General features: G+C 36.9%; 1 protein-coding gene across 1 annotated transcript in view; it reads right to left on the reverse strand.

Annotated features, from left to right (window-relative positions):
* The window catches only part of TENM2 (teneurin transmembrane protein 2), a 1,369,502-nt gene that overhangs the window by 48,408 nt on the left and 1,308,682 nt on the right, over positions 1-12,412 (reverse strand). Inside the window, exon 25 of the mRNA XM_053719586.1 lies at positions 2,278-2,513. Coding sequence (XP_053575561.1) covers positions 2,278-2,513 — 236 coding nt within the window. The remainder of the gene's footprint in view (positions 1-2,277; positions 2,514-12,412) is intronic.

Genomic DNA, 12,412 nt, shown 5'->3' on the forward strand with positions numbered 1-12,412 from the left:
TTTGTAAAAATTTTACTTTTGGGCCACATTTTTCTATGTTCTATGTACACATAAAATGGTAATATTTCATGTATAACAGATTGGTAACAACAATTTTAATGAAATATACTTAATCATGGGTTCTGAGAACATTGACTTATTTGAGAGTATCGTCAAGGATGTTTATTGCTGTCCACTAATACAGCTGTGGGTGTTTCCCTATCTCCCAGTGAGCATGAATACTGCAGTATGCAACAATGCATAACTTCAGTTTGAATTTAAACAACAAGTCAATTGGTATATATGCACAGTATATATCAGTCTTTAAACACAAGATTGCAGAAGATATGCATTATTGTTTTATAAGCTTTTAAAATTATCACATTTCTAGAAAAAAAAATGTTTCTGAGAACTCTAAGAACACATCCATGGGGCTCCATTTATCAAGGAGCGAAAGAAGCCCTTGTGGCAAGTTTAAGAAGGGGTACTACTTCTTAACCTCTCCACCACCTCAGAGTTGGCATAGTTTAAGCACCCTGAAATCACTCATCTAGGTTGATTGCGTGAGCAGGGGGAGGGGCTGCACGAGAAAAATACTATTTTATATGTGTGCTAACCCGAACGCGCTAAGATCTAAAACGAGAAACACGATGCACAAAATGCATATTTTACATTCCTTTGTTCTTCACATAGACAAAAATGTCCTTTTTTATTATTAAATATATATTTCTAAATATATCTGATACTGTTTATATAAAATTCATATCTATATATCTATAGGAATAAATATGCAGGTATAGGTAAATGTTTGGAAGAATAAAATTAACATTATCCTATAAGTGAAGAACATTGGAATGTGAAACGCGTACAGTATATATACAGTAAAACACTTAAATACACGTGTGTATATGTTAAAGCCCGTTGCCTGCCTTTTTTTCTAACACCTGAGACCTCAAATCTTTGAGCCCTTATACATTTTTATTTCATTTTTTTTTTGTTCAATAATTTTAATTAGATAGTGTCACTGTACTTTTAAATGTATTTTTTATGTTTTTTGTGGTATTCGAGTGTAACAGTTAACCAGAGCTAGGTCCAGAGTTAAGTCGCACTAACCCAATGCATGTTGAATTCAATTTCGCTTGAGTGTTTGCTTTCAACTTGTAATATGCATGCTACTTTCAACGTGTGCAAACACCCTTGATGAACCCAATATCGCTTGCAAGCAACTATTAGCGCGCCACTTGTAATCCGGCCCTAATTTTGCTGTTAATGTAGTGTAGTTGTTTATATTGATTGACAATTTTTAAAAACATTTTGTCTTCTACATAACTCATGTAGCAGTGTTTTCATTTCTGTACACAATATAATATCTTTATATCGACCACTTGTGTGTTTATAAAATAACAGTAATGTCTTACTATATGATATGGACTTAATTCTAATGCCATTTTAACTTTATTCTCAAAATTCTGTTTAATTGTAATATTTTTTTATGTGCCATAGAAAATGAAGAAGAAAAAATGCATTTGATGCCCCTATCCTAGGCAAGTCACAATTGGTGCTTTGGGCCTAAACATCAAAAGCTATATAGACCTGTGACTTTGTAAAATACATTTGCTGCAAATATTCCATGTTCTTTGTACAAATACACGGGTAATGTTTCATATATAAGATTGGTAATAACAATTTTAATGAAATATACTTATTAAGCAAGGGCTCTGAGACTGTTGACTTGTTTGAGCACAGCTCTGTAATACAATCTATAGTAAATGACAAGGCTAATAATTAGTATAACTGATCTTGCCTAAAGCAGAAGAGGATCTATTCTGCTATGGATAAAAAAAAAGTATGATCTAGACTTGAATATTGATTGGATTATCCAGTTGCGTTGCTATCTATTACCTTTAATATGCTGTGAGGACATAGAGCAAATCTTAAAATTCAATAACATAAAATGATTTCACAGCTACATTTCATTGTTCATAGGTAACACTGTGTGATCCTATATTAATATCCCCATGTCATTGTCGTTTATATTGGTTTTCTCGTTATCAAAATATATTGCCTCCCTGTCTTTCTGTATTTATTCAATTCATTTGTTTGATTTATGCTAAATGTAAAATGTAATACATTAGACTCTGTGCACATATCTGAACATTTTTCAATTGCATCTGGTCAATAAGCATCTGTCATATATTTGTCAAAATTCTTTTAATAAAAAGAGCAACACATAATGTTCTCAGTAAAATAAATGTAGCTTACGCACTACACAAATGTAAGAACAAAAGTATTACTCACTCTAAGTTTTCTCCCAAAAACAGTAACTTTCCCTTTGTTCTGTTCTTTCCGTAGTCTCCATTCTATTGAGTTCAGCCCATTTTCCATGGGCAAAGAAATATTGCGTCTTCCAATTGTAGGCGTCACTGTTCCAGCCAAAATATGAGGCTCGCTGTGAAAACTTATTCCCATTCCGTTTGCATACATAACTCTCAGGGTGCCATTACTGCATAACTGGTAGCTGTTTCTGACTTGATCTGTAGACAGACGGAACATATATGTAGAATTGGATGATCAAAATATAGTTTAATGATTATTTAATCTAATTCAATTTGACGATCTAGTAATCATAGAGCTAGATTTTAAGTGGAGCGCTAAATTATTGCACTCCCACAAATGGGCAAATTTGCCTGTTTGTGGAGCTCAATAATTAACCAGCCATTACAAGTGGTAGCAATTAGCGCTCCTAAAATTAACCAGATATTAGATCTCTGGTTAATTCTCTAAAAGTGCCCCAAATGCCCTCAAAATAGAGGGCATTGTAGTTTTTTTATTTAAAAATAAATTTGCTCTATTTTAATTTAAAAAAACTACACTAGGCAGTCTTGGGGCTTTAACGTTGGTGGGGTGTTAGAAAAAAAAAAACGACACTGCAAAGTGTCTTTACATTGCGGTGTATGGGAACTGTGTGTTCCCATAGACCACAATGTGAATATATATGTATATGATTATAATATAATATATTTAGTGCTCCACTTGTAATCTGGCCCATAGTGTTTAAAAGTACATGAAAGTCAAAACTGAATTTTCATAATTAAGATAAAGTATACAAGCTTAATAGACTTTTTCATCTTACGTATGTTATTAAATTAATTTTGTTCTCTTAATATTCTTTTTTTAAAAAGCATGCCTAGGTACATTTAGGAGCAGCAATGCACTACTGGTACCTAGCTGGTGATCGGTGGCTACACACATATGCCTCTTGTCATTGGCTCTGCAGATATGTTCAGCTAGGTCTCCAGTATTGTTCTGGAGTTGATTATAACCAGACTGTTGACCAATTTGCAGGAGTTAAACACAAAGATCATTTTATTCTTGCAGTCTTGCATGCATATAACGCATTAGAGCATTTTCTTTTTGTACATTTATGACCCTAATTATGGGCATCCAATCAAGGGCAATAGTAAATAGTGGGCACATGTCCGCCCCTGTAATTGTTTTCTTTATATATCTATTTTGTGCGTATATATATATATATATATATATATATATATATATATATACACTGTATATATACAGTATATATATATTTATATTTATTTATTTATATACATATACACACACATACCATTATTATAGTTGTGGACATTTCTCTGAGTGTGTTTTCAATCAGTGTTTCTAAACTTCAATCCTCAATAACCCCTAACAGGCCAGATTTTCATTATATCTGAGCTACAGCACAGGTGAAATGGTCAGCTGATCAGTAACCATGGTTACCGACCTGCTCTTACCAATTATCTGATTATTTCACCTGTGCGCTAGTTCAGATTTCATGAAAATATGGCCTGTTAGGGGTACTTGGTTAGGGGTACTTGAGAAGTGGAATTGAGAAAAACTGTTTTAAATCACTTGGCTTTGTTATAAAGCTGACATTTGAGCATTCATCTTGTGAGCACCAGCCTGGTTACATTTATTGCTGGTCCATTGCACCTTCAATTCTTGCATAAAACATTGTCTTTGCCTATTGCCTGGCAGCAACCTTCAGCTCAATGTGAATAATAAATATTTCTGACCATATCAGATATTTTTTGAAGTAGGAACATTAAAGGTTGACTCCTGAACATCTATGAGGTGCCAGCATTCCTGCAAACCTAACAAGAAGCAGTTGGTTTATTCTGCAATATACATTTTATTTAAAAGAAAGAACATTACTATATTATCCAATTAAGAAAGAATAGCAAGAAATACAATTTAAACTACATCACAGCAGAAAAGTAGATTCAATAGAATACAGTGCTGCATATTTAGAAGTGGACCATAAACAGAAAGGTGTCTGAGTGGGAAGAGTTAAAACCCTGTGTCTGGTAACAGTTGCTAGGAAATCGACTGTGTGTTTCGTTAAGATGAAATTATATAGGTTAGATCAAAAGCATCCATTCTGCTATTGTTCTGTGCATACAATGGAGATGGCGATAATTCTCCTTACCCTTAACTCTCTTTTAAAAATAGGTACATATCTGATACCTTCACAAAGCACTTAAGGTTAAAGGGTCAGTGATGTGCCTTAGTTATTTTAAGCTTTAATGAAGAACTAGCAAAAAGTTGCAATATTTGTGTAAAAAAAAAAAAAGAAAACTTTATAATAAAATGAGACTTGATCATAGAGTCCATTTTTGCTTGTTTAGTGAGAAATACGAGTTTGTCAGTTGGCAAATAATTACTAGTCTGGCAGAACAATTTGTATTTTTTGGCAGAATAGATAGATGGATATTTTGAGGGTTAAGGGGACAGGCGTTACAAGTTTTTTAAGCAATCTTGCAATAAATAAACATAGTGGGGTCCATTTATCAAGCACCGGATGGAGCTTGAGGGCCCATGTTTCTGGCGAACCTGCAGGCTTGCCGGAAAAACACCAGTTATGAAGCAGCGGTCTAAAGACCGCTGCTCCATAACCTGTCCGCCTGCTCTGAGCAGGCGGACAGACATCGCCGTAATTCAACCCGATCGAGTACAATCAGGTTGATTGACACCCTCCTGCTGGGGGCCGATTGGCTGCGAATCTGCAGGGGGCGGCGTTGCACCAGCAGTTCACAAATCCATGTGACTGAAGCTGAGGTGCACAGTTACTTACCAGTTTGTGCTGAAACTCACTGACACATAGGGCTCGATTTATCAATCAAGGGGCGGACATGGACGTACATATTTGCCCCTGTCCGCCCCAGTTCTACTCTGGTGGGCAGCAATCTGCTGCTGGAATTTAACATTGCACACAAGCGCTATTTTGCGCTCGCTTGCAATCCCGCTACCTACCCACACACAGCCAATCACGCGCGGGCAGGAGCTGTCAATCTCCCTGGACTGACGAGGAGAAGTGGGTAAGGAAGTAGTGGTCTCATGGCCGCTGCTTGATAAATCGTGACTGTAGGTTCTCTTGTGAGAACCTGCAGTCATAGGCAGGAGAAGAGCTTCATAAATTGAGCCCATAGTGATGTCCAGTTCATGAACAATGCAGTAGAATTACATACTTAACAAGTGCCTAAGAAAAAGACAATGCAAAAACACCTACTCTGAATTTCAAATAAGCAATAGATTTTTTTCTGACAAATTTATTTTTTCTCTCATATTCCGGCCCCCTGTATCATGTGACAGACATGAGCCAATTACAGACTAGTATACATTTACCATGTGAGCTTGTGCACATGCTCAGTAGGATTTTGTTCCCCAGAAAGTGTGAATATAAAAATGTGCACAATTTAATAATGGAAGTAAATTGGAAAGTGTCTTAAAACTGCATGATCTATCTGAATCATAAAAGGTTATTTTGACTTGAGTGTCCCATTTAACTAACTCCTTTGCAATAAAACACTCAGTTAACAGTACACTGATTCAAATATCAGGTCACAGCAGTTCTCAATAGATGCTTGCCTTTACCCCTAACTGCACCTTAAATTAACCCTTACTGTCCCTTACTATAAATACTCCTCACCATAACTTAACCCTAAGACCCCTGTTAACCCTAACTGCCCCTAAATTACACCCAGATATTGCTGTGGAACTCTGGGATAATAGTTATTGGGGCTGATTGAGCAATTGTCGGATGCAAAGGCTGTCAGCATTTAACATTGCACAAGCATTTCTAGTGAAATGCCTCTGCAATACCGTCCCTTGAACATTCGCGACCAATCAGCCGCTAGCAGGGGGTCTCAATCATACAGATTGGATCGGGATAATTGCTGCCCACCACCTCAGAGGTGGCGGACGAGTTCAGGAGCCCCGGTATTAAGACCGCTGCTTCTTAACTTACCTTTCCGGCAAAGCTGAAGGCTCGCGCGGAAACAGCAGCATATGCTGCTTAAAAAATATGCTCCATTGTGCTAATGTAAATTTATTATAATACCTATTAGGTAAATAAAGCGGGTATCACTTTCCTGTGTATGATCATGGATAACCAGTATTTTGTTAGATATGCAGCTATTAGGCAAATACAACAGTACAAAATGCAGCATACCCTGCTCTTTGCATTGTGGAACCCACACAATATATGCAGCATACTCTGTTCTATGCACCATGTTGTATGTATTTGCCTTAGTTTTTCATATACAACAAAAGACTGGTTATCCATATGATATGGGTAAGAAATAGATGTAACGCTGCATTGTGTGTCAGGATGAGTCGGACAGTGACTCAGGAGTCAGGAATCGGATCAGTGGAGCATCCGTAATGGAAAAATCTGTGGCTCGACCCTCATGCATCACGTGCCTAAGTGAAGTGATGAATTGGTTCATGAACTGGTTCAGTTAAAGGAACTGTCCGAAATTAACTGATTCATCAAGATGAATCAGGCTTTCCATCTCTACTGACACACTGAACTGAACTGAAAGAACTAGTAGCTGGTGGGCGGGAGCTTCTCCTCCTGTAGATAGGTCATCAAAACATGACTTGCTAGGGTAAGAGCAGGCTGATCTGTAGTGCAGATACTCCCCCCACCCCACTTCCCTGCATATGAAAAGACAGATTAGGCAAACAGGAGCCAGCAGTGGTATGTAAATGCAGGTATACATTTGACACTTTGGGGCTTGGGTAGTGGGTAGGTGAGTCTGAAAACCAGCACAATGTTATTAACAAAATATAAGCAAAACTATACATTGTTACAAAAAAACTCCCAGGTGGACTGTATAAATAGATCATCTACAAAACATTTATGCAAAGAAAAATCTAGTATATAATGTCCCTTTAAGGTGGAATAGCAATATTTATAATTATTTATAAATTGTGAGCACGATTTAGCTAAATCATGAGCACGATTTAGCTAAATCGTAAGCACGATTTAGCAAAATATTTAGCACGATTGGCAGGATGGAAGAAGGGGTTTATTGACCCCTCTTGGAAGGAAGGGAAAAGGTTAGCTTGAGGGCAAGGGGTGGGGCTGAGGAGCTGGGGGTTTATAAATTAAAGAAGTTCCTGCCCACACTGCCTTTATGTTTGCATTGCAAGTTACATAGCAATGGTGGGGCGCTTGTCCTGGATTGTAGGGGCTTTAAATCACTGTGAAAAAATGTATTTCAATAAAATACCTATATTTTACAGTATATATATATACTGTGTGTATATAAATATATATATATATATATATATATATATATATATATACAGTATATATATATTTATATGTGTGTGTGTGAAACACTTTATTTTATTATGTGTGTTTTGTTACGCATATATTCAAGCCTTAACACTTTGCTTCAGGCCTCAGAGAGAGCTAAATTTTCCAGTGCTCGAGCGCAACACATAACTCACAACTTGTAATATGAGGGATAATAGCACACCTGTGCTATCAATTGAAAGTATAGCGCAAGCTAAAAAAAATGGCGACCATTTTACGATTTGCTCCATTTCTAGGTCATAATGAGTGACAAGACAGGCCTGCACATTTGTTAGCCAAGGTTCATGCCCGCTTTGTAATGCTAAATCTGCCCATAGTGTTTCTACAGATTACATTTTATTGACTTCTATTATTAAACAGAATTAAACACAGAGAATGATTCCTGGCTTGCTCAGATATATATCTTCTGAGAGCTGAGATCAGCCAAACAAACAGATCAATTGTTTGTTTTTTTCCCTTTATTGTTAAACATTTAGATATATGTGCCCACGGGAATATTGTGTAGAACCTAACATTTAAAGTAGAGGTCTTCTGAATGATTCTAAAGCTCAGAAACAATTTTATCTGAAAGCCACATTTAGTTCAACAGCAATATATCAATGTGAATCCTTTGCTAACTTATTGTCTATATCAGGGTTTATTTGAAGTTTCTAGTCATCTGCTTAGTATCATTAGATAAAAACAATATTTTATTTATATTCACCAAATAAATAGGCTAGTATAAGGACATTTAAAGGAACATTAAATACATAAATATAGATTTATGGATTCCCCCCCCCCCATTTGTTTCCCTGTTCCCTGTAAGATGTGGCAGCTGTCAGCTTATCCCAGACTTATGTATGTAAATGATCTGTGAACTCTCGCACATGCTCTGTGGGAGCTGGTAGCTCAGAAAGTGTACACACAAGACCTTGCACACTAATCCAAGAATGAGCAGTTGTCTCTTTACAATTGGATCTTCTATAAATTGGTGTAGAGGATTGTCTCAGCACAAAGTATGAAACAAATACTGCAGTACTGTTTACTTAACTGTATCAGGCTGGTCTATGACAGAAGGTTTTTCTTTTGTGTGTACAATGTTCCTTTAAGCTAATAGCACTGCCCCAGTCGCAGCAATTTTTTAATCTTTGAAAAGAGCATTATATTCACTTTAGTGAAAATGCCCCATCAAAATGCTGTTTGCATTTAAGCTACAGATATACAAATTTCAGGAACACTAAAATATAGGAAACATTTTTTAAATGCAATAACATTTATAGTATGCAGTAAAATTTGATAGGACTATATATTGAACATCTAAAATTTCCAAATAGAAAATATGAATAAAAACAGATATTGGCCTTAGCAGATCATGCAGAATATAAAATATAGGAAATGCTAAAAAGATTCTGCTAGCTTTAACCTGTTATTTTTATTATATTATTTTTATTTGTTCTACAAGGCCTAGATTTAGAACTAGAGGATACAGGCAGATCAATATTTCTGTCAATAATGATATCCCTTAAAGAGACAAAGAGAGACATTCTATAAATTGTGATTAAGTGTGAATTAGTGACACTGAATTAAGATAGACCAGTCTTATAAGTGATGTGTTAAAGGGACATCATTGTGTTTTATCTGCTGGAGTTAGTGTTGCCACCTCAGCCATGTTTTCCTGGACACTTATGTGTGTGCAGGTAGGAACATGTATTGTGTTTCTGGACAGCAATTGTTATATGCAGTATTCATATTCCTCCCTGCACACCCCGCAGCATGTGTAACTCATAAGTGTCCAGGAAAACATGGCTGAGGTAGCAACCCTAGCTGGAGTGTATATAATTGTTTGCCCAGTTCCTTTACCTGTATTTGTTATTTGAAATAACTACTTTTGCCTGTTGTTTCCCTCACCTACAATGAAAATATGAGTAACAAACGTTTTCTCTGAAGAAAAAGGTATGTAAATATCAGACACTAGCAATGATTATTCTACCAGTGAGAGGCATGAGCAGGTGTCCGTGACTAGCCCTTGCAGTGTCTGCCACTACCTTAGTATATCTTTTCTTTCTGATTAAATAATAGGAATAAAAAAAATATGTAGTGTGAATAAAGTTAGTGCCTTGTCAAGAGACTGCTAGCCATATTGAGTGATAAGTTATGGAATAAATAAAGCCTGAGGGAAATACTGGATGTGTATCTGCATCTGTATAATAACACCCAGCTTTATACAAAGACACAGTAGTGACACTGGCACATGCGTATAACCAAGCAAGGGCTGGTTATAGGGTCAGTGGTATCTGCATCAGTATAATAACACCCAGCGCTATATAATGACACAGTAGTGACACTGGCTCATGGATATAGCCAGAGGAGGGCTGGTTATATGATTAGTGGTATCTGCATCAGTATAATAACACCCAGCATTATATAATGACACAGCAGTGACACTGACTCATGGGTATAGCCAGAGGAGGCCTGGTTATAGGATCAGTGGTATCTGCATCAGTATAATAACACCCAGCACTATATAATGACACAGTAGTGACACTGGCACATGGGTATAGCCAGAGGTGGGCTGGTTATAGGATCAGTGGTATCTGCATCAGTATAATAACACAAATCACTATATATTGAAACAGTAGTGACACTGGCACATGAGTATAGCCAAAGGAGGGCTGGTTATAGGATCAGTGGTATCTGCATCAGTATAATATAACACCCAGCACTATACAAAGACACAGTAGTGACACTGGCTCATGGGTATAGCCGGAGGAGGGCTGGTTATAGGATCAGTGGTATCTGCATCAGTAAAATAACACCCAGCACTATATAATGACACAGTAGTGACACTGGTACATGGGTATAGCCAGAGGAGGGCTGGTTATAGGATCAGTGGTATCTGCATCAGTATAATAACACCCAGCACTATATAATGACACAGTAGTGACACTGGCACATGGGTATAGCCAGAGGAGGGCTGGTTATAGGATCAGTGGTATCTGCATCAGTATAATAACACCCAGCACTATATAATGACACAGTAGTGACACTGGCTCATGGGTATAGCCAGAGGAGGGCTGGTTATAGGATCAGTGGTATCTGCATCAGTATAATAACACCAAGCACTATAAAATAGTGTTTTTAATTTCAAATGTACCTTGGTGTCCTTCACTAAGATCTGTACTTTGGAAAATATCCACCACAGCCTTTGACTGTGTCTATCCCTGGGCATGAGGGAGAGGGAGATTTTGCATGTGAAATAGCTAGTTGTATTTATTCAACCCCCCCAGCCATAATAAGGATGCCAATTCATAGTATAGATAACATTAACAGGTCTGCTTAAAGGGACAGTATACTGTCAAATAGTTTTTCCCTTAATGTGTGTACAATTGCTTTTTTTACCAACGGCAGAGTAAAAAATGTATGAAAATTAGCTTTTTAAGGTTTATTTGTGTATTTTAAAGCTCTGATTTTGTGTTTTGAAGCCACAACCTAATAAAATGGGTTGAGCTTGTAGGTATAATCAGATCTCATTACTTTATCACATTTTTAACATATACCTGTTTCTTTATCTTATATCTGTCCATAAAACAATTACCAGTACTTAGAGAGAACAATGGAAAATCAACATTTTATTACCTTATCTCTGCTATATCCCACTGGGATTGTAATTTCTTCTGCTGGCTGTGTTTACAAAGCTTAGCTATAGCTTGGACCTGCGGCCACAAACTTTCAGCATAGGTGGGGATACCACAAGCTAAATCAACTATTTCAAATGCCAATATGAGGGTAAAGGATCTACTTGTAAACAATTTAATACACTCCAGCAGGTAAAGTGGATCATTCGGAACAAATTAAAGGGGAGAACATTTTTGAGTAAACTGTCCCTTTAACTTTCAGGCTCAGCCCATTGTTATGGGCATGCCCAGGTGAAGGTTTTAATGGGAACAAAACAACAGCAGCTATTTAAAAATAAAATAAAAATGAATGAACAATTTCACAAATATTTAATACTCTGGAGAAAGAAACAAGCCATTTGGAACAGATTTTGGGGAAACACGTTTTATAGTAAAGTGTCCCTTTAACTTTAAAGCATTTTAAACATGTTCCCATCTACAGGGAAGCATTTAAAGTAAGTGTTTTCTTCATGCATATTTTATATAAAAATTACCCTGTGTGCAGCCTTCAAATTGCCTTCAGTTGTGCCAGTAATTTTTCAGAAATAAACCGTTGACACTATAGTAAATCAGAAGTGAAAGTGTCTGAGCCATTATTGTCTTTGTCAGCTTGTCTTGGGGAGAAAGAGTACATACTCTCCACCGAGGCAATGAGCACATGGAAGTGCCCAGACATAGGCAAACTGTTTTGGCACTCTGGCCTAGCATTGGCTGCATAACCTGCAGCCTATTTTTTTTTACTTAAAAAAGTGGATTAGTTGGAGGAAACCTAGCGGGCTAAAACAACAGTGTATGCCATTGTTTCTCAACTGCAATCCGCAAGTACCCCCAACAGGCCAAGTTTTCATTATAGCTGAACCAGTTTACAGGTGAAGGAGTCAGCTGATGGGTGAGAGCAAGTTAGTAACCATGGTTACTGATCAGCTGATTACTTCACCTGTGCAATAGATAAGCTATAATGAAAATATGGAGTGTTGGGGGTAATTAAGGACCACGGTTGAGAAACACTGGTGATAGTATTCAGCTAGCTTCAGTTGGATTTTGTCTGTTTCTGGAATTTACCCTGTCCATTACAGAAGCCGGAAATTGCTGAAATTAAATCATATTACAGTTTATATAA

The sequence above is a fragment of the Bombina bombina genome, chromosome 6 (assembly GCF_027579735.1).
Source record: "Bombina bombina isolate aBomBom1 chromosome 6, aBomBom1.pri, whole genome shotgun sequence".
NCBI lineage: Eukaryota > Metazoa > Chordata > Amphibia > Anura > Bombinatoridae > Bombina > Bombina bombina.